The following is a 19,455-nucleotide window of genomic DNA, read 5'->3' as shown; positions in this document are numbered from 1 at the left end:
GGGACCCCTTCTCTCCTCTTCGCAAGGAAAACGAAGCTCAAACTCGGATCTTTCTTCTCGCGGTCTCAGCGTCGTGTTCAGTTGCTTGAACGCTTTTGCACTGGGCTGAGACGAGACAATACCGCGGTGCACGGTCTCGAATGGGGCTCATTGCTCTCGTCCCTGGGCCCGAATCGTTTTCCATCTTGTTTGAACAATGATATGTGGATTTCCATCAAACCCTGACAGAACAGTTTACTCCCTCACTAGAATTCCTGCACTTCAAACGTCCATTTACCCGTATCGGCCTCGAAATCGACAAATTCCGTCCCTTGCAAATTCCTCAATCGTTTGATATGTTGTTGAACCCTCGGGTGTTCTCCATCCTTAATCGGTTTCCTCGTAGATTTGTCGAGGGGGAAACAGTTCTCGAGCGTGATTGTCGCGGGAACGTTGAGTCCTTCTCCAGGCGAAGGTTTGATATCTTCGTATTCTTCCGGGTATACGGTTGCGTTTCGATCCTCGAGTCGAACGATTCCACCAAGGAGATCCTCCATCGTATCGAGAGTTGTCAAATCGACCGGTTGAGAGAACGCGACTTGACCGAATCCAACTCGACCAATAACGAGATCTGGAACGGCTCGAAGTTTCGCCGCGGGGAAGTTGCGAAGAGTTTCGAGGGAAGGGATGGTGAAGTATTCGCCGTGTTTCGGAGTACGAGCTGTTGAGGGAGTCGGTCGACGAGAGGGCCAGTCGGCGGTAGAAGAGGGGGCAGTTTTGTTGAGCGAAGGAGAATCGAAAGTCGCGTTTCCATCAGCGCCTTCCGAGAGAGCGAACGAGGTTTCGTCTTCTGTAGCTCCTCCTCCTCTCGAAGCGATCGAGGCACCGAAAAGGGATGACCGCGAAGGAACTTCGACTTCTGGGTTGAAAGTGACTTTTGATCGACCGGGAGTCGCTCCATCTGTCGTGCCCGCTGAGGGAGAGTTGACCGATTTACCGAGTGTCTTGCGATCGATGACGAGCTTCTTGACGCTTGGTCGAGAGACGAACGCGTTCGGACTGAGCACGACGTCGTCCGAGAGACCGTTTCCGAGTCGAAGAGGGGAAGCTCGCACGGGAGTACCGTTCGGTGCCGAGAGAGAAGAAGCGCCGACGCTCGAGCCGAACGAGAGGGGAGATGCAGTCGCGGCAGGGGAAGAAGTCGAAGAGAGACCGAATCCTCTCAGTCGTGTAATTTTCGTCGACGATCGATTGACGGGAGTACCTCGGAAAGCAGTAAAGATAGGAGGTTTCTTCTTTTCTTCGACCCGTCGAGCGGGAGAGTTGCCGACACTCGCGAAGAGCGGGTTCGAGCCGTAAGCGTTCGGATCTTCTGAAGAAGCGTAAGCGACCTGTTGTTGTTGACCTTGTTGCTGATTCGTCGACGCTCCACCTCCAAAGAGAGATCCTCCGAGTCCTCCAGAGGGAGCGGTAGAACCGAAGGGAGAATTTTGTTGTTGAGGTTGAGCCTGATTCATCGAACCGAATAATCCTCCTCCTGTCGATTGCGTCGTCGAGCCAAAGAGTCCTCCTCCTGTCGCAGGTTGAGCCGGTTTCGCACCGAAGAGTCCTCCTCCTAACCCTGTCGCGCCCGTGTTCTGAGCTGGCTGTCCAAACGTGCTTCCCCCTCCGAATAGTCCTCCTCCCGTCGCCGGAGCAGGAGTCGATCCGAAAGCTGCAGAACAGTAATGGACGTCAGCTCGGAAGATCGAGATCAAGCAGAAAGAGAGCGCTCACCTGGAGGAGCACTTTGCTGTTGATTGTTGGTGTTTCCGAACAGACCTCCACCTGTTGTTCCCGTCGCAGGCTGACCGAACGAGAATGCCGGTTTCGGTGCCGTTGCAGCTGCGGAAGCTCCGAACGCTGGTGCCGAGGTAGCAGGAGCTGCGGAACCGAAAAGAGGTTTGTTCGCGCTCGCGCCTGTGAGTTGGACATAGTCGACGTCAGCTACTCGCGTCCGTCAGAAGTACGATAATACAACTCACCGAAACTGAATGAGGGAGCAGAAGAAGTAGCAGGCTGAGACGAACCAAACAATCCTCCTCCAGTTGCTGGTGCCGCCGGTTGACCAAACGGATTCGATGGTTGACTCGTCGCTGTCGTCGTCGATCCGAACAATCCTCCACCCGTACCCGCGGCGGGAGTCGTCGAGTTGTTACTTCCGAACGAGAATCCAGTCGTAGCAGGTTTGTTTTGAGCCGCTCCGAATCCTCCGAAAGAAGGCGTCGAAGCGGGAGCTGCTGGTTGACCAAATCCACCTGCACCGGTTGTCGATGATCCGAAGAGACCTCCGGTAGCGGGTTGAGAGGGAGCCGATCCGAATAATCCTCCAGAAGCAGCGGGTTGCGAAGTCGCGGGTTGACCGAACGCGCCACCACCACTGCTTCCGAACAAACCACCACCGGTCGCAGGAGCTGATCCGAATCCAGTCGAAGGAGCTGCTGGGGTTGAGCCGAAAGCGGGAGTCGTCGAGGTAGAACCGAAGAGACCTCCTCCAGTCGAGGGAGCAGCCGGAGCACCGAATGCAGGGGTAGAACTAGCTCCGAAGCTACCTCCGAATCCAGGAGTCGCTGAAGGTCCCTTTCTGTTTGCCTGATAATCTTGAAGACGAAGTTCCTGTTCGAAAAGCGAAAATAGTCAATTTCGCTGATTCGATGCGCATGAACAATTCCGGCTTACCTCAAACGAGTAGTTCTTGTATTGAGGCATACAGGTGATACTCTGGAAGTTGTGAGGGGTCTGACTAGCTGGAGGAGGTTTACCCTCTTCTGCGGGAGGTTCTAAAACTTGAGTCGGTTGATAAGGTGCCGAAGCTGTACCGTTTGCCGGTCCCGAGAAGTTGTTCGCAGCTCCAAATCCCCCCGTAGCGGCTCCTGTACTCGCAAGAGACGATCAGCGTTCATCCAGAAGGGAAACTGAGAGAAAAGTGAAAACTTACCTCCTCCGAATAACCCTCCTCCCGCTGGGGGTTGTTGCTGAGCCGGTTGAGCCGGTTGACCAAACCCTCCAAATCCAGTCGTAGCTGGTTTCGCTGCACCAAAGAGACCTCCCGATTGTCCCGCTGCAGTGTTTGTGTTTGATCCGAAAGCAGAAGTTCCTCCTACATCACACAATGAGTCAGTCTTCCTCTCTCTCTACTCTACCGACCAGCAGTCTGTACTCACCCCCTCCGAATGAGAATCCAGTGTTTGCCGTGTTGGTGTTTGCGGTCGAACCGAAGAGTCCTCCTCCCGACGTAGAACTCGATCCGAATGCAGGAGTCGACGACGTGTTCGCTCCGAACGCGGGAGTAGTCGAAGTGTTGGCTCCAAATCCACCTGCAGCGCAGGTAAATCCCAGACAGGGAGAGCGAGAGAGTCAGTAGATTGTTCGAACAAGGATTGGCGATTTCATCCTGCCAGGTCTTCTGGAGCGGCGACACGACAGCCTGGTATAGATTGTAACTCACCGAATCCAGTATTCTGAGCAGCGGGTTGCGCAGGAGCTCCAAACGCGGGAGTACTACTCGCTCCAAATGCTGTAGAAACGCGACATCAAGAACGTCAGCCTGAGAGTCCAGCGCTCGCCCTTGATGAGCTAAGAGAGACTCACAAGATCCGAATCCACCACTAGTGTTCCCGAAGAGTCCTCCGCCGGCAGCAGGTTGATTCTGTTGGTTCTGTTGTTGATTTTGTTGGCCGAATCCACCGAAGCCGGTGTTGCTCGCGCCGAACATGTTGCTGTACTGAGTATCTAGCTTGTAGCGAGGTTGACTGGGTTGTAGAGGTTAGAGATGAGAAAGGAGGGGAGTTGAAGGTTGACGGGGAATTTGAGGATAGAGAGAGTCGTCGAGCGAGGTCGAAGGCGCCCGTAAGTATACGTAGAGACCTCTGAGTCTGATCACAGACTTGCTCTTGTTGGGTTAGTCGAGGTGAACGCGAGCCTGAGGAGCACAAGATTCGATCCACTACTTCGCAACGACTTCAAGCTCTCTCAGTTAGCGATCACTGGTTCGAAGCACATGAATAATGATACGACATTACTGAATGAATGAAACTAAGCGAAAGTGAGTTCTACAAAATCGACAAAATCTCGTTCCCCTCCAAATGTCCTAAACTCCTCGTCTTCAACGCCTCTTCTCCAATCAACCATACAGTCTCACTACCTCCGCCTCCTACTCTCTCCCCTTCGCCCTGCACGTGTCGTCGAGCCCATTCGATCGCTTCTTCCTCGTGACCTTGAGCTACGAAGATCCATCCTTGACGTTTCTTGACCGGTTCTCTCATCGAAGGGAGGATTCCAGCGGCCCAGAGGACGCTCATAGGCGTAGAGAGATAGTTAGTCGAGTCGAGGAATGGGTGCATGGGAGTGACGAGCGGGGAAGTCGAGGGAAGGGAAGGGAAGAATGACCAGGAATGTTTCGAGAATGGAGAGTCGCATACGGGAGCTTCGGGCGAAGAAGACGGAGGAGTGAGTAGCTGATTGACGAGAGATGAGAGGAGCGGGGTGGAAGAGGTACGAGGAAGAGGGAGCGGGCAGGAGATTCTCCGTCGTTCCGAGTCGATTGTACGAGGACGACTGCGAGGACGTCCACCTTCCGAAGCAGCCTCGTCGAGTATGAGACGTCTCTTGGCGGGAACAGTAAGTTTGAGGTTCGGCGAGGACGCCGATAGAGGGAGTTGGCGAAGATCGTTGCGAGGTTTCGAAGCTGGCGAAGTTCGAGGTTGTTCGAGGGCGACCTCGTTGAGAGTTCGAGAGCGACGAGGTGGAGTAGCTAGAACTCGATTCGGTGCGAGATTAGTGTGAGGTCGAAGCTCAGTCGGTCGAGGAGGCGAGAGCGGAAGTTCTGGCTCAATGTGAGTCGTTTCCTCCCAATCAAGCGCGAGCGGTAACGCCGTGTCGTCCCCAAAGATCCCATCCGCTTCTTCCAGTCTCCTCACCCAATCTCTCCACTCCCTGTCGTATTTCTCCTTCTCACTCTCCTTCTTGGATCGAGCGGGCGAAGCAGTGGTCGTCTTTGACCAATTGAACAAGTCTGCGATGACTTGGGACTCTGTCGGTTCCGGATGAAGTTGCATAGCTTCCCTCGCTGTACGTTGGAGGGCCGAGAGCGAGAGAGGTTGAGCGTCGATTCGAGAAGATTTCGTGATTCGAGGCCATCGAAGTTCGTAGTACTGCTCGATCGAGAAGGAGGGGTCAGCAATCTCGCGTCGAGGCTATCTGATGGTTCACTCACGGGACAACCAGGGGTTTGTTGGAAACCTGCCCCATTCAGCTCGACCTCACGAGGCTCGGGGAAAATAATGGTCGGTCTCGTGGAGTTCGAGTATAGATGATCCGCCAACGAAAAGGTGAAGGTCGTGCACTGTCAAAAGAAGGCGATGAGCGTGCGTCGAAGTGGTAAAGCAACGAGAAAAACTCACAGCGGATTCGTAAACGGTGTATCGTCCTCTTGCTCCGGGGACCTTCCGGAAAGTCCCCTCGGCAAGCTTACTCGGGTTGAAAGGTTGAGGGCGACTCTGTCGAATCGAGTGAACGAGTTCGTCGAGTTGCTGGCGATTGAGACCGTACGAAGTCGAGAACAAAACATGGTAATGTTTCTTGTTGGCGCGCTGTGAAAATGACGACCTTGTGAACAAGCCTCAAGCAGCAGGCAGAAGGGAGACGTACGTTGAGGGGGGCACCAAGCGCTTCCGCTTCGAGGCCAACAAAGAAAGTGGTATAAACCGACGTCGGGACTGTTCGGGCTCGATCCGTCGATGAGCTTATGGGCATTCAGGAGGCACTGGCTCGGACTCACCTAGTAGCTCTCTCGCCCTCTGTTTCTGCCACGAAGCCCCAACAATGACGAAATCGAGAGTATCTCCAGCTCCCGGAATGAAATCTTTCTTGAGTTTGACCCATTTCTGTCCCGGACGATAATCGTTGTATTTTGACGTGATCGGTTTAAGCATAAATCCTTCGCAGCGATCGGTGATGATCTTGGCGAAATGGAGTCGAAGGTTCTGTTTCGAGACGAGTCAGAATCTCTTCGACGAGTCGAAAGGCGAAGAACTTACTTTGAGAGCTGAGGGAGGGTGGCCGAAATCGATGATGACCCTTTCAGCAAACATACTCTGTGGTCAAGGGACTACTCGTGAGTTTCGGATCTTGCTGCGGGAAATGGGAAGAAGAACTCACAAATCCAGGAATCGGCTGGACGAGTTGTTCGAGTCGGGCCCTTCGTTCCGAATACGATACTGCGAAGCAGTGGAAACGTTAGAGACATAACACTCTCAGATCTCCAATTGACTCACAATCGCAAAGATCCTCATCGCCAACAACGAGCACGTCAAACCAAACGATCTTGAGATGCAGATTGTTGCTCTTCTGCGTTCTCGCATTGTTCTGACGAGGTGTCGGTATTTCTCCACTCTCGCCCGTCTCGGGAGTGTCTCGTTCAACCCTCCTGTTCGTATAAGTCGGGTCGTTCGGAATCGTCAAATCGCTCTTCACGAATGACAACTTCCAGAACTCGTCGATCGCTCGAGTGTCTTCGTTGTAAGGAACCATTTCCCCTTCGAGAACGAGCTTCGTTGGAGGCGTTGAACGTGGTTGAGGCGATGCCCGACGAGCGGAATGGAGACGAGAGGCGAGGAGGAGGTGCTGATTCGAGGCGAAACGATCCCCTATGTCGAGTCCGAGCGCCGCCCGAATAGTTCTGAGAAGAGAATCGCGTGAATCTCTCGATCGTCCGGAGCAGAGAGCGGGAGACTCACGGATGAAGAAGATGTCGAGTCTCGGTGCTGTCCCTCCCGCTTTTCGAAAAGATCTTGATCTGCTGATGTCGCGGCAGGGAGAGATCTACGTGAATCTGGAGCCTATACGCACGAAGTGTGTCGGTCGAATCCTTCCGAGACCTTCGTCAAAGATAAAAGCTCACCTCTCCCCGTCATATTTCGTTTCCGCTGCAACTTTCCCCGACAAGTGCTTAGTTGCTCGAGCGCATGTCCCAGGTCTCTCCGATTTCGGGACCTATTCAAGATGAGAGACTTCAGCGTTAGCGTGAACGTCAGTAGAACGAGCATAGAAAACATAGCTCACCTTGATCGGAAGTCCAACCACGGGAGATAGCGACGGCAAGCCTTGTACGCCCGAGCCTACCAAGCGAGAGGTACATAAGCTCGACGACTGAATACGAGAGTGGGTGTCTACTCACGCATCCAGCTTTCAACAGTCTTTGCGACCCAATCGAGGTCTGCGACCGATCTATATATCATCGACATCCTGTGGTCCCACGCTCCTATTACTCTCACAAGATCGACTCTGTCATAGCACGTCGAGTTATGGTTGGTGAGAGCGACGGTACCCGAGGTCGAAGGAGGAGGGTAAAGAATCGGGGAGATGTCTCGCAAGATGAGTTGGATCATGAGCGAAGTCTGAGCTGGGTTGAGCGGTCGGAGGAGGTCGTAGAGAATCGAAGAGACTGGGCGGGAGCGGTAAGACGGCAGAGCTCGAAGATCTCGGACTGAGAGACGATACGGTCAGGTTTAAGAAAACTTTCGGAAAGGAAGCATTTCGACGTACCGTCTTTCGCGGAATACTCTGACGTCGCGGCCAACTCATCGAGTAGCATATCAACCCTATGTATAACGTGAGCCACGAACCTTGCATCCCAGAGAGCTGGAACAGAGTGTAGCTCACGTTCCGAATGTCAAAGTCTCATCTCCCGCCCTACATTTCCCCTTCCGCTCCATCCACAGCTTGACCGTGTCTCCCAGACACCCTGTCGCTACTGCGCGACCTCCCTCACACGGAGCAGACCAGTTCGCGAACTTTCCCTCTCCGACTCTGTACAGTTTCTCCAGTTCCTTCCCTAGCGTGTATTCTTGCAGCCCGTACCTGTCAGATTACAAGAGTCAAGCTATCTGCGTGGAATCGCGATGAGAGACCAGTGAACTGACCTCCTCCTAACCCCTTCCTCGGGGAACAACAATCGAAAAAAGATCACGATCGTTCCATCCGGTAGCGGGTCATCTAGTCCAGGCGCATGAGTAGCCTTAACCTTGTCTATCCACCGCTTGACGAGTTTGATCTGTTTCGATGGTTGTGTCGAAGTGGAAGAGTTCTTTGCTTTGGCGGTGCAACGCGAGATTTGGTCGACTAGATCACTGAAGAAACTGAATGGAATCGGGTTCGAGTAGATCTGTTGAGTAGTCGAGGATCGATCATCCATCCCATTTGAGGGGAAGTGAAGAGGAGTGGGAAGAGAAACGCGTCGCTCTCTCTCAGAGGTCAAAACTTGGTCGCGTTTTTCGAAGGAAAGTCAGAAACGAGAGGCTGGAATTGCTACAGATAGTGAGAGAGGGGAGAACAACAAGTATAGGAAAATCCTTGACTACGATCCGAGAGGGAAGGGGGAGAAGGGCAGGGGCGGCGATTCCGAGCGATAAAAATAAGAAAATCCAACGAGAAGAGAACGAAGCTAAAAGGGAACAGGTGAGAACGACAAGTGACTGAAAAAGAAAACCTCTATAGATGATGTGAGCACAGATGACTTAACCACACACGAGTGAAGACAACAAGCTGAAGAGCGACGGTCTGGATCCGTCGCTTTTTGTTTCCGATTTTTTGATTTGGTTTCATGGAGTTGCAGGAGGAACGAGGGAGCGGGTAGGTCTACAGCAGCGAGGATGTCAGTTAGCTGATCGAACCGATAGAGAAAGGCGAGTAGACTCACTGGAAAGGGTAAGGAGGCCACAAATCTGGATCTTCTCTTTCTTCGAAATAATCGAGTTCTTCGTCCTCTTCTTCATCTGAAGAAGTATCGGAATCGGCAAGAGTATTCGTCGGCAAAGATCCCCTCCGTTGAGCAGCGGCACAAATGACACACAACGCCGTTGTCGCCTGACACGCTCCTCCACAAGCTCCTCGATTCAATAACGAATTCGTCAATCCTCCACTCGTCGAGAGGAACGTGTCGCGACCTCCTCCTCCATAAGAAGACAATCCGGTGAGGTCCGTCGTCGCTCGACCGTTGTTGAGCGAGAGGGCCGCCGAAAGTTGAGAGAAACTCGTTACTCCAGTCATCGTGCTCGATGGGGAACCGATAAAGATGGGAGAGAGCGGGGAAGATTTTGTCGATGAACCGATAGAGGCGTTTGAAGCGTTCCGACCGTGTCTCTGCGAAACTGCTCGCAAAGGTAGAGGTCGGGATCGGAACGAAGGTTCGGCGGGGAGGTTGATCGGTTTCGTCGAAGGTGCTGGGGTGTTTGCGCTCGGAGTGATTTCGACAGAACTCGTGGTCGAGAGGTTCGAAGGGCTAGGGGATCGTCGAGAAGGAGGAGCGGGAGAAAGCCGAAAGGCTTCGGGCGCAGGTTGGGAAAAGGCGATGTCGGTTTGCAAAGACATTGTTTCCCAGGCGGCTCGACCATCTCGAAGCTTGTCGGAGAAATCGTGGAATTCTGTGTGAAGCGAAACAAAATCAGCTTCGGTCGGATGAGACGAGCTGAAAGGGCTGCTCTGCTCACCATCGACGCAGCTCGACATGGCGGTAAAGAGCGGTTTGCAGAACAGATCGATGAAACCCATTTGACCTTTCGCGAGCGCCCTGTTGTCGGAAGCGTCTTGAACCATGACGGTAATCGGCAGGTTGAATTCGGCTTCGATTTTCGCTTGAACCGACCATTCTTCAAGAAGAGCCGCCGACCATTCACGAGAGATTCGATGAGGTCGACTCTGTGAATTTGGAAACCGATCAGCTCTGCACGAAGCAAAAGATGATTGGAGATCGAACTCACGGGGTTACTGATATCCGCCGACTTGATCAATCCCGCGCACAACAGCAATCGATCCGCCTCGAGGTCTCTATCCCTCGTTCCATCCTTCGTCGCGAAACTCTTGCCCAACTCTGAAAGTTCCCTCACGAATTCGAAATGACGACTCATATCGGTCGCTAAAATCGACGCTTCGACAATCTTCCTGAACGAAGTTGCCGAGTCTCCCGAGTGACCAAAGTCTCCTCCTAACAAGTAGTCGAAGTGGTGTTTGCGAAGCATATGAATCAGGGTAACGTTGTGGAAATTTTCGAGAATTGATTTGTCGGTGTAAACTTGAGCGATCGGTGCTCGAGCGTTGACCTGCACGACGACCGTCAGTCGAGAGCACCATGTAAAGAGAGAGAGAGAGAGAGACAAACCAAGTAAGCGTTCGAGAGACCTGGATGTCCGACATCGTGACCAATGCACGAAACCATCAACGCGAAAACGTCCATCGGTCTCAACAATTTCCCCATTCTTCCCTCTTCGACTGCTCGATTCCTCCTCCACTTTCGTCGGACTTCTCCGCGCTCGAGGTCGTAATCGTCTTCGCAGAGGAGATGAAGCGGAGGTGCGAGTCCCATTCGAACGAGGAAAGTGTAACAAGCTTGAGTGACGTCGGCCGCGTGAGAGAAATTGTGATAACCATTTCGAGAGTGGTAGGCGCATCTCAAAGACATGAGAAGTGATTTCATTCGATCTGTGAAGGTGCGTCGTTAGCTTTCGAAAAACGAGAAGCACGAAAAGGAAAATGAAAACTCACCGAGATCGAACTCGACTCCTTCCATATTCCTGACACTCTCGAAGATAAGCCCGACTCCAATCAGTAACTCGTCCGAAGTGTACGACATGGCATTGAAAGACCAGCTTTGAAGACCGCAAATGAGGAGGTGACGATCGTCTGAGGCAGGAACGGGAAAAGTCGCTGGAGGAGGAGGAGGCGCTGTCAGGGCTGGTAGAGGGTCGGAGGGCGAAGTCGTAGGAAGGGCTTCGTCGCATTCGAAAGGCGAGATCGGGGAAGTTGCGCTACTAGGAGCGGTCGAATCGGCGAAAAAGGTAGTTGAAGCTGTTCGAGTGGGACTCGGGGAAGTCGTAGGAGAGGCCGGAATCGCTTCGAGGGGGACACTCGCTACTGTATCTCCTCCTCCCTGTTCTGGTGTCGCTTCTGGATCAACGAGATCTGCGACTTTTGGTTCTGCGCACAGCGCGAGTGAATGAGCCAATAACGAAGCGAGGTGACGTCCGAGACTGTCGGCAATTCGAGTGTCAGTGCAGAACGACAGAATAATATGAAGGAAACAACGTACAGCCTGTCTCGTCCACCTTTTTTGCCAGCTCCGATTACACCAGTTTCTTTGTCCCCTGCATCTGGTCCGACTGCGTCCCTCACTTTCTTACTCATCGCCGTTATTCCATGGATCCTGTGCGTTCCTACTCCCAATACTCCCACGTCTACACTCCGCCGCCTAGTGAAATCAACGTTTGGATTCGAGAGCGAAGGTTGAGGAGTTGTCGGCGCGAGATATCCTGAAAAGAAAGGGTAGGTCGAACCGGTGCCAGACGATACACTCGGTGATCTCATTGGAGATGCTGGTGAAGCCGGAGTCGAAGAACGAGGAGAGGCTGGTAGAACGGTCGACGCCCTCCTGTTTTGGGAATTCGACCTCATCGAACTCGAACTCGACTCGGATTGACTTTTCCTCCTCCTAGGAGACATTGAATTGTGCTGTTGCTGTTGATGGTGGGAGACGCTCGTCCGTTTGTTGTTCAGAGGCGCGGCCGTAAAGGGAGAAACCGAAGAAGTTCTAGAATCCGAATCGCTGCTACTTCCTCCTCCTCCTCCTACTGGCCCAGAGCCTCTCGAAGGACTAGAATGAGGACTCGTAGATGTAGATGCTACAGGTACTTCCGTCGTTGATGTTGTCGAAGGACTGAGGGAAGTTCGTCGAACTGTCGGGAGTGCAACTGTTGGAGCGGAAGTCGAAGAGAATGGATTTGTGAATAGTTGTGACATTGTAGGTTGCTGCTGAGATTGGTGTATGCCCCTGGTGGGCGTGACCAACCGTCGAGTCGAGAGAGAGAGAGGGAGAGAGAAAGGCGGGAGGCTTGCTCGTTCCTTTTTCCGTAATTTCTTCACTTTTTTTCACTCTCTTTCGCTTTGCCGCCTAGCGTACTACTTTACTGTATGTAGTGTAGATCTCGAGTAGAAGTCTAACCGCTGTTCGAGTTTTCGAAAAGATCCAGAATGTATTTCTTCTCACGTGCAAACCCCGCTCCCCTTCGACTCGATGTTCGAGTCCGAACCGCTTCATTTCCCGGGGATCGACGAGAGAAAACGTCGGAGAAGAACAAGAAGCTCGTCGAAAAGGAGAGAGAGGGTCTGAGTTCTTCCCGCCCAAACGACCGCAACAGTGACAGCTGCAGAGAGTCACTCGTGTCGGTAGCTTCCGACGGATGAGCTACAGTAGGAAAGGACCGACCACGTTATGTACCCGGCCGCGGAGAACAAAGATCCGAAAAGAAAGGAGCCCCAAACTTGAAAAAAAAGCTCTTCCTTTCGATTTCGTCTCTCGCTTTTCGTCGGAGGCCATTTGGCATTAGAGCTCGCATGTCGAGATCCATACATTTGGGCTCGAACTGGTTACAATCAAATCAATGTCGGGAAGAGCGAGCAAGTCGGGGTAAACTGAAAATGGCCCGTTTTCACCTGCGAAAAGTCTTCGAAAGTCAAGAGTGTCGAGCTTGGGACTTTGTCGCCAAGCTCCTCTGCGACAGTGGGCTTGGTAGAGCCCGCTCCTCAAGTTTGCGAGGTCACAGCCCTGCGAGCGAGCTTAGGAACAATCTCGGGAGAAGGTCATAGCACAGTAAACTTTGGCTCTCGTTGCGGATCGACGCGAAGCATCTCTCATTCGAGCCTCGCAAGACGCAGTTACTCTAGGACTCAGGAGGAAAGGTTTTGCAAATCGTCTACAACAAGGGAAAGAGCTATGTACTTTGCGGGAAGAGAAAAGAAGCGATATGATATGTCGAGAGCTCCAGTTGCGCCTCATCATCTCATTTTCACCCACTTTTCAGCGAGAAGGGTATTCGACGAAAGGATCACTCCTAGGCATGAGAGGGTACCCGCGCGTAGGGGCAGGTGGAGCCAAGAACGGAGGGAGAGTGAGAGAAGGGAAGGAAGAACTCGACGAAGGAATGATTGTGGGCTGGTCGAGAGGAGGGTACGTCGAAGGGTACGAAAAGGAAGAGGTAGGATAAGGAGTTGAGCGGTTCAGCGAGGTTGAAGTACTCTGAGGAAAGACGAAGTTTGATCGGGCTTGCGAGGGAAGAGATGATGACAGAGGGAGAGGAGGCGGAGGAGCCCAAGTCGACTGAGAGTAGCTTGACGAATGGGAGAATTGTTGTTGAAGGTGAGAAGATTCTCTCGAGTAGCCATTCGACTGAGGACGGAACGGATCGAAATTGTTGCCGTAATTCGATGCGTGCGGTTGCGCATAAGCTTGAGCTTGAGGATAGGGAGAAGGATAGGGATACGCAGTAGAATGCGATAGGGGCTTCGAGGCGTACGCGGAAGGAGGATTCGGGTAATAAGGAACGGAGTGAACGAAGCTCGAAGGAGCTGGCGAGGCAGAAGGGGTAGGAGGAGAGGATACGACCGTTTCAGACGGTGAAGACGCTGAAGAGTACGTGAGAGGGGGAGTTGAAGTGTAGGCGTGAGGGTTTCCGTCAAACATCGGGGTTGAGTTTGTCGAATCGCTGAACGAAGGCCAGGCATTCCAGGGAGTCGGATCGAGAGATAGAGGTAGAGAGGGAGCTTGATACGAGGTTGCCGCCTCTGAGGCTGATCCTGAATCGTAATCAACGTGGTCAGTCGAACGAAACAAAAATACACTTGGGAAGTCGAGCTCACCGAATGAAGTCGACGCAGCTGCTTCGCCTCCCATGCTCCCATTCAGTAGGTCCGCCATAGTTCTCTTCACCATCAACGGTTCACTCTCTGTGACTGGTAACTCGTTCGACAGTTCCGGATCATTCTCAGCTACTTCTTTCGCCTTTCCTTTTCCTCGAGTTCTTGCTCCCCTCGCGCTCGTAATCGCACCATAGACGCATTCAACTGTACTCAAATCTCGTCCTTCGAATCTCGCAGTCCTCAAACAAGCCTTACAAGCTGATGAAAGGAGGCGAAAGGGGGAAACAAAGGTTAGCTCACGTACAACGAATCGTTCACTCGGGGAGACTCACCTGGTTTCTCTGCCGTACAACGGACCTTTCGTTGACGACATGTCAGACACGACTGACCTTTCGCGAGACTGTTTTCCGCAAAGAAGAGAGGGTTTGATGAGATCGACACGAACGATGGCTCGAAAGTTTGGATGGACAACTCACGGGTTGATCTGCTTGATATGTCTTCCCTTTGTTGACGACTTCCTCGTTCCTTTCTCGAGTACCATTCTCTCCTGGAGGCGAATCGAGGAGACGAGAGAGAGAAGACCCCGTTTAAACCTTTCCTCCGCCGAAACTATTGAAGGAACTTTGCGATGGAGTCGAACTCGTCTTTGAGGGAGTCGCTAGTCGTACGTGTTAGGTCGGTCTAGTGGTCGTCGAACGCGTTGAGGTCGAGAGTCGTGATGAGTCGCAGTCGGTACCGAAGAGAATGGAGAACTTGGAATCCTTCGGTGCTTGAACTTCAGAGTTTTCCCCTTGCCGCGCAAATCTGTCCGGCCCGTTCAGTAACGTGGCAAGCCGAAGGGAACGCATTACATAATTCAGTTATTTTTGTAAAAGCTTCCGATCTCATCTTCGGCTTGATTTGTAGTCGTTTGCAAGCCGGTGATTAGAATACCGTAATTGGACATCGTATTCGAACCCTTCGGCAGAGAAGGTTGCGAACTTGTGAACTTCGCAAGGTGAGGAGAGTTTTTTCAACTTGAAGTGTCTCCTCTCACGATCGAATGCGAGCGCTCACAGAGACTCGACTGACTGTTCGCAACGTTTGAGGTACGGGACAGAAGAGCGAGCTCCCGTGAACGAGAGAGGAATCAAAGCTCAAAAGTTTCCATCTTGCGATCTTTCGTCGTGTCAGCTGCCAGTCGAAGCGCCGATCGAGACGACACGAGGGCGCGACGAGGAGGAGACGACGATCCCCCAGGTCTTGCGAACGACAGAGCACCGAGAATCGCGGAGTTGGGTGCGAGCAGCTCGAGTGCGAGAAGAAAAACCGAACAAAGCTTCGACTTCTTCTTCTTCCTCCTCTTGCGAAAGTTTGACTTCGCTCGGCCAGGGAGAGTACCTACTCTAATCGTGACTAATACGATGCTGTATACGATGAACGAGTTTCGACGACGCTATCGGCATCTAGTGAGGCACTCTGAGATCGCCGAGTGGACATCTTTGCGAAATCAACAAGTCTTGCGAAAGCCGTTCCGTGGTCATCGCTTCCTACTTGTTCCGTTTCCTCCACTTTCTTCTACCTTGACGCTTCTTCGACATAGCATCTCACCCTCAACCACATACGATTGAGAGACGACTACGAAAGACGGACGGAATACAAGCGAAAGAATGTCGACCGCGAACAAACCCAATTCGTTCTCTTTCATTACAGAACCTTTGGATCCAAAGAGGTTCTTGGGTGACCTGCCAATGCGACCCGAAGTCGCAGAGGGAGAGTCGGCGACGACGACCACTCCATTTTCCACCAATTCCATTCTTCTTCCCACCTCCACTCTGATGGATCCGAGTCGGACAGTCGCTACTTTGGATGGTAGAGATCATTCGATGGTGACTCCAAGTACGACAGCATCAGCCTTCAGCCCAGGAGGAGTGAATCCGACTAGTTCATCAATGTCATCGCCGAACTCGAAAGATTCTACTCGCTCTCAACGATCCAAGTCCAAGAATCGATTATCGACAACTCTGACAGGGTTACTGGGCAAGGGCAGGTCAAGGAGTGCGAGTAAAGGGGCAGAATCAGACCGGAATCCGGATCTCAACCTCATCGGACGACCCTCGACCGAAGAACGGGAGTCTACAGGAGGAAGGAGGATGAGTACGAGTTCAAGTAGGAGGACTAGCATAGATGCTACGGCAGTTTCAGCTTCCCCTTCCCCCTCTCCTTCTCCTCCCCTCGGTTCGAATGCCGTCACTTCAGAAACTCCTTCTTCTCGTTCGAAACCTCCAGTCTCTCTCCCTTCCTTGTTCCGTAGACGACCTTCTTCCAGCTCCATCACGACAACGAGCCGTACAAACTCGAACGGAACCCCTTCTATTTCTCTCGATCAAAGTCGTCGATCGTTTGACCGACCGCCGAATTCGACTATGAATGGGTTGGAATTGAGTTCGAGCAGTTTGGGATCATCAGATGGAGGGTTGATCTCGGACGTTTCAACGGCGGCGACTTCACCGGACCTCGAAACGGCAGAAGTTACAACTCCTCGCGCTCGCAACGAGCCTTTCTCGAGCGCAGAGAAGCGAAGACGAAGTTCTGTAGTACTCGCTCAAGAACTCGATGGGCGGACAGATGGGGAAGAAGGTTAGTCCTCCAGTTTCATATCGGACCGAAAAACAAAATTGATCGCCTTTTGCATTTCGCCAGATTTAAGCGACTTTGTGCGCGCGTCTGGGAGCACTTCGCCTTCCCCCAGCCTCAGCTGTACGTTTTACGCATCTTATCCGCCGCTCTATGGATTATCTGACCTGACGTTTGAGTTTTAGCGGGACCTTTCGCTCGTCGAGCTTCTTCTTCGACATCGTTCTCGCCTCCTTTTGCAGCCCTCCCCGAAGCATCTCCCGTCTCTCCCATATCTTCCTCGACTACACCACTCGCTCCTGAGCCGACAGCAGAAGGCGGAATCGCAGCTCGTCGTCAAACCAGAAATATCGAAAACCTCAACTTGGGCGATCTCGGTCGCAGCAGAAGTCCAGTTCCTGCTTCCTCGACCGACAACGAAAGCTCGACGACTGCACCTCCTCCCCTTGCACCCTTATCTCTACCCTCCTCTGCCGACCCCTCGACTCGCCCTCGTTCGACAACTCAAGCTCGGCTCCAAGCATTACCTCGGCTGTTGTCGATGGATGCGATTCCTAGTTATGGTCCAGCTCATGAAGAGGACGAACAGGAGCCAGACGAAGAGACGGAGTCAGAAGCGGAAGAGGGAGAAGTCGAAGGAGAAACAGAGGGAGAAACGACTGCCGATGCGACATCGGACGACGAGGGAGAACACTACGCGAGTGCAGACGAAGCACCAGTCGTTAGTCGGAATACGACACCGGCTCAAACTCCTCGACCGACATCTCGACAAACTTCTTTCGAACGTTTCGCATCTACCTCTTCCTCGTCCTCCTCTCGCGCCTCTGGACCTCCTCGAATCCCCTCTCTCACCGGACTCAGCTCTCCTTCTTTTACCGGAGGTCGTCCTGCGGCTTCGTGGGTCACGTTCGCGCCTCCAACTCCCGGAACCGTCAAAACTGCTCGACCCCAACCTTCTTCGACAGAATCTGCGAATCAATCCTACTTCGATCTCCCTCGACCTTCTACCTCGACATCTCGTACTCCCGGTGTCCCGCCTCAGACCCCTCTCGCTCCAATGTCGATCTCGGATGTCGCGCGAGGGAAACGACCAGCGTTGCAAGAACAAGTCGATCAAACCATGAACGAAGCAGCGAATCACCCTCGAACTGCTTCGACTCCTGGACTCGCACAATCGACCGAGCCGGAGGACGTCTCGGCAACTGCTCGACACGGACTGTACCGACTCAGGAGTCAGAGTGAAGTCGCTCTCATGAGTCCGAGCATGGTCGACAGCGATGATGAGCCGTTAGGAACCGCTGCGATCACCGGATTGGACTCGATATGGAGAACGGGAGGAGTCGAAACGCCTGGACCCTCCTTCCTGACGAAACCGGCTACCCCCATCAAAACCAAAACTTCTCCAGCTCCTCTCCCTTCGATCGAAATTCCCGGCTCTCCCGCAACTCCAAAAGCAGCAGCTACTCCATCCTCCCCTAAATCGACTTCTCCTACTCAGGCTCGTCTCTCCATCGCTAGACCAGGGACAGCGAACAATCGTCTTCATCGACCTCGGTCAATGTACGAACTTCGAGACGCTCCTCCCGCCTACACTTCGATCGCGCGACAACCTGGGTTCGGACCTCGACAGGATGTTGAACCTCGCGAGGAAGAAGGGAAAGAAGGACTTCCTCAGTACACCTGTTCGATTCACATCGAAGGATTCATGCCTCGCAAAATGGAATTCACCTCTCCTGGAGTACAAGCGAAGGATCGAGCTTGGAAACGACAATATATCGTCTTGCACGGTACCTCGATCAAAGTCTACAAGTACGATCTTCGAACGCATCCGATTCCAGGAGAAGAAGATTGGTCCGTCGTTCCTGTCGATATCGCCGGAAAAGATGGACCTCCTCCGCTTCACTTTCATCAAGGAGAATACGGTGTCGATAACTCGTCGCAAGGTATTCGATTCCCTCTCTCGATCGAAGACGCGAAAGCGAAGGCGAAGAGTCGAATCATTCAGCAAGCGACCGCTTCTTCGACGAATCTCCTCCTTCGACATTACTCTCTCCAAAACGCCGAATCGGGTCTAGCAGCGGATTACATAAAGCGCAAACATGTCGTACGAGTTCGAGCTGAGGGAGAGCAATTCCTCCTACAAGCGAAGGATGATCGAGGAGTTATCGATTTGATCGAGGTATGTTCCTTCTTTCTCGGGTGTCAATCACTTCACGTTGCTGACTATTTGTCGCTCTGTAGGCTCTACAAGCTGCTACGAACGTCGCTCTCGATCTCGACGCTCGACCTTTACCGAAGTTCATCACTCTTCCTCGTCGACGCCGAAGAAGAAGACCTCGACCCGACGCTAACGCAGCTACTCCTGCAACTGCCGCCTCTTCGACAACCGAAAGAACTGCTTCGTCTGCGTCTACGGCCGATAGGGCCCCAGCTGCGCCAGAGCGAACAAGAAGATCTCCGGATCGATTTGCGGAGATGGCTGATGAAGATGTAAGTCTCCCTTAACTGCTCTATGTCTCGAGAACGTGAACTGACTCTCGACTTGTTGCTCCGTACAGCGCGCTCTCGCCTCTGGAAACGACGCGACTCTAATGTAAACCTCCGTTCGACCTACGTTACGCTATCATTACTCTATAGATTTCTTGCTGTCCTTGATGTACCCTCAGTATCGTTATATTCCGTCCCTTCTCTCTCTATCATTCTTCTGTCTGCTACCGATTCAATGATGTTGCTTCTCCTTCCCCTCGTACGTGCACGAAAAAGCCTACTCTCTGTTTATAGTCTGTAACTCATTCAAGCTGCAGTTTCTTCGATCTCATCTCGTTGTTGCTCGAATGTCTTCGAGAGTGACAGTGAATTCTCGCAACGAACTCGAAAAGAAGCTTCGAAACAGTCTCATCTCAGGCGTCTCTCGTGCTCGAGTCATCAAGGATGAGCGTCGATGAATAGATAAATATTGCGAGTGTCTGCAAAATAGAGAGGCTGAATAGTAAACAGAGAGATACGAAGAGAGCAAGATACAAAGTGACGAAGGAGAGGGCTCAATGTTTTAGAAAGACGATCGAAACGAAGGATTCGCTCGAGTCATCTGGGTAAGACAGAGTGGGAATGGTGGGGGGGTACTACTGGAAGGGG

At 52.6% G+C, this 19,455-nt stretch overlaps 5 protein-coding genes across 5 annotated transcripts; 1 reads left to right on the top strand and 4 right to left on the bottom strand.

Annotated features, from left to right (window-relative positions):
* Nucleotides 1–245: 245 nt before the first annotated feature.
* JCM6883_001944 (uncharacterized protein) lies at nt 246–3,733 on the bottom strand (the record flags this gene model as incomplete). Its single annotated transcript, XM_076633962.1, has 8 exons — nt 246–1,693; nt 1,756–1,938; nt 2,004–2,634; nt 2,698–2,891; nt 2,957–3,118; nt 3,183–3,335; nt 3,467–3,535; nt 3,610–3,733. 8 exons carry the CDS (start codon nt 3,731–3,733, stop codon nt 246–248), a joined length of 2,964 nt encoding a protein of 987 aa, XP_076486041.1.
* Nucleotides 3,734–4,070: 337 nt separating this feature from the next.
* JCM6883_001943 (uncharacterized protein) lies at nt 4,071–8,212 on the bottom strand (the record flags this gene model as incomplete). The annotated part of the gene is made up of 15 exons (XM_076633961.1): nt 4,071–5,171; nt 5,234–5,362; nt 5,421–5,609; nt 5,668–5,735; nt 5,798–6,002; nt 6,057–6,113; nt 6,178–6,236; nt 6,294–6,697; nt 6,756–6,857; nt 6,920–7,011; nt 7,081–7,136; nt 7,196–7,504; nt 7,564–7,619; nt 7,681–7,878; nt 7,941–8,212. The coding sequence occupies 15 exons, from the start codon at nt 8,210–8,212 to the stop codon at nt 4,071–4,073; spliced, it is 3,297 nt and encodes a 1,098-aa protein (XP_076486040.1).
* A 406-nt stretch (nt 8,213–8,618) lies between these two features.
* PDE2 (3',5'-cyclic-nucleotide phosphodiesterase PDE2) lies at nt 8,619–11,808 on the bottom strand (the record flags this gene model as incomplete). Its single annotated transcript, XM_076633960.1, has 7 exons — nt 8,619–8,655; nt 8,717–9,440; nt 9,507–9,714; nt 9,777–10,115; nt 10,175–10,494; nt 10,558–11,042; nt 11,102–11,808. 7 exons carry the CDS (start codon nt 11,806–11,808, stop codon nt 8,619–8,621), a joined length of 2,820 nt encoding a protein of 939 aa, XP_076486039.1.
* Nucleotides 11,809–12,865: 1,057 nt separating this feature from the next.
* JCM6883_001941 (Zn(II)2Cys6 transcription factor domain-containing protein) lies at nt 12,866–14,245 on the bottom strand (the record flags this gene model as incomplete). Its single annotated transcript, XM_076633959.1, has 4 exons — nt 12,866–13,641; nt 13,705–13,962; nt 14,037–14,104; nt 14,181–14,245. 4 exons carry the CDS (start codon nt 14,243–14,245, stop codon nt 12,866–12,868), a joined length of 1,167 nt encoding a protein of 388 aa, XP_076486038.1.
* A 1,108-nt stretch (nt 14,246–15,353) lies between these two features.
* Nucleotides 15,354–18,917, top strand: JCM6883_001940 (uncharacterized protein; the record flags this gene model as incomplete). The annotated part of the gene is made up of 5 exons (XM_076633958.1): nt 15,354–16,323; nt 16,387–16,443; nt 16,506–18,499; nt 18,562–18,810; nt 18,879–18,917. The coding sequence occupies 5 exons, from the start codon at nt 15,354–15,356 to the stop codon at nt 18,915–18,917; spliced, it is 3,309 nt and encodes a 1,102-aa protein (XP_076486037.1).
* Between the last annotated feature and the right edge of the window lie 538 nt (nt 18,918–19,455).

Source organism: Sporobolomyces salmoneus (genome assembly GCF_050403485.1).
Source record: "Sporobolomyces salmoneus JCM6883 DNA, S_salmoneus_JCM6883_v1_ctg48, whole genome shotgun sequence".
Taxonomy (NCBI): Eukaryota; Fungi; Basidiomycota; class Microbotryomycetes; order Sporidiobolales; family Sporidiobolaceae; genus Sporobolomyces; species Sporobolomyces salmoneus.
Note: the sequence above shows the minus strand (reverse complement) of the source record. Positions and strands in the feature narration are given on the sequence as shown.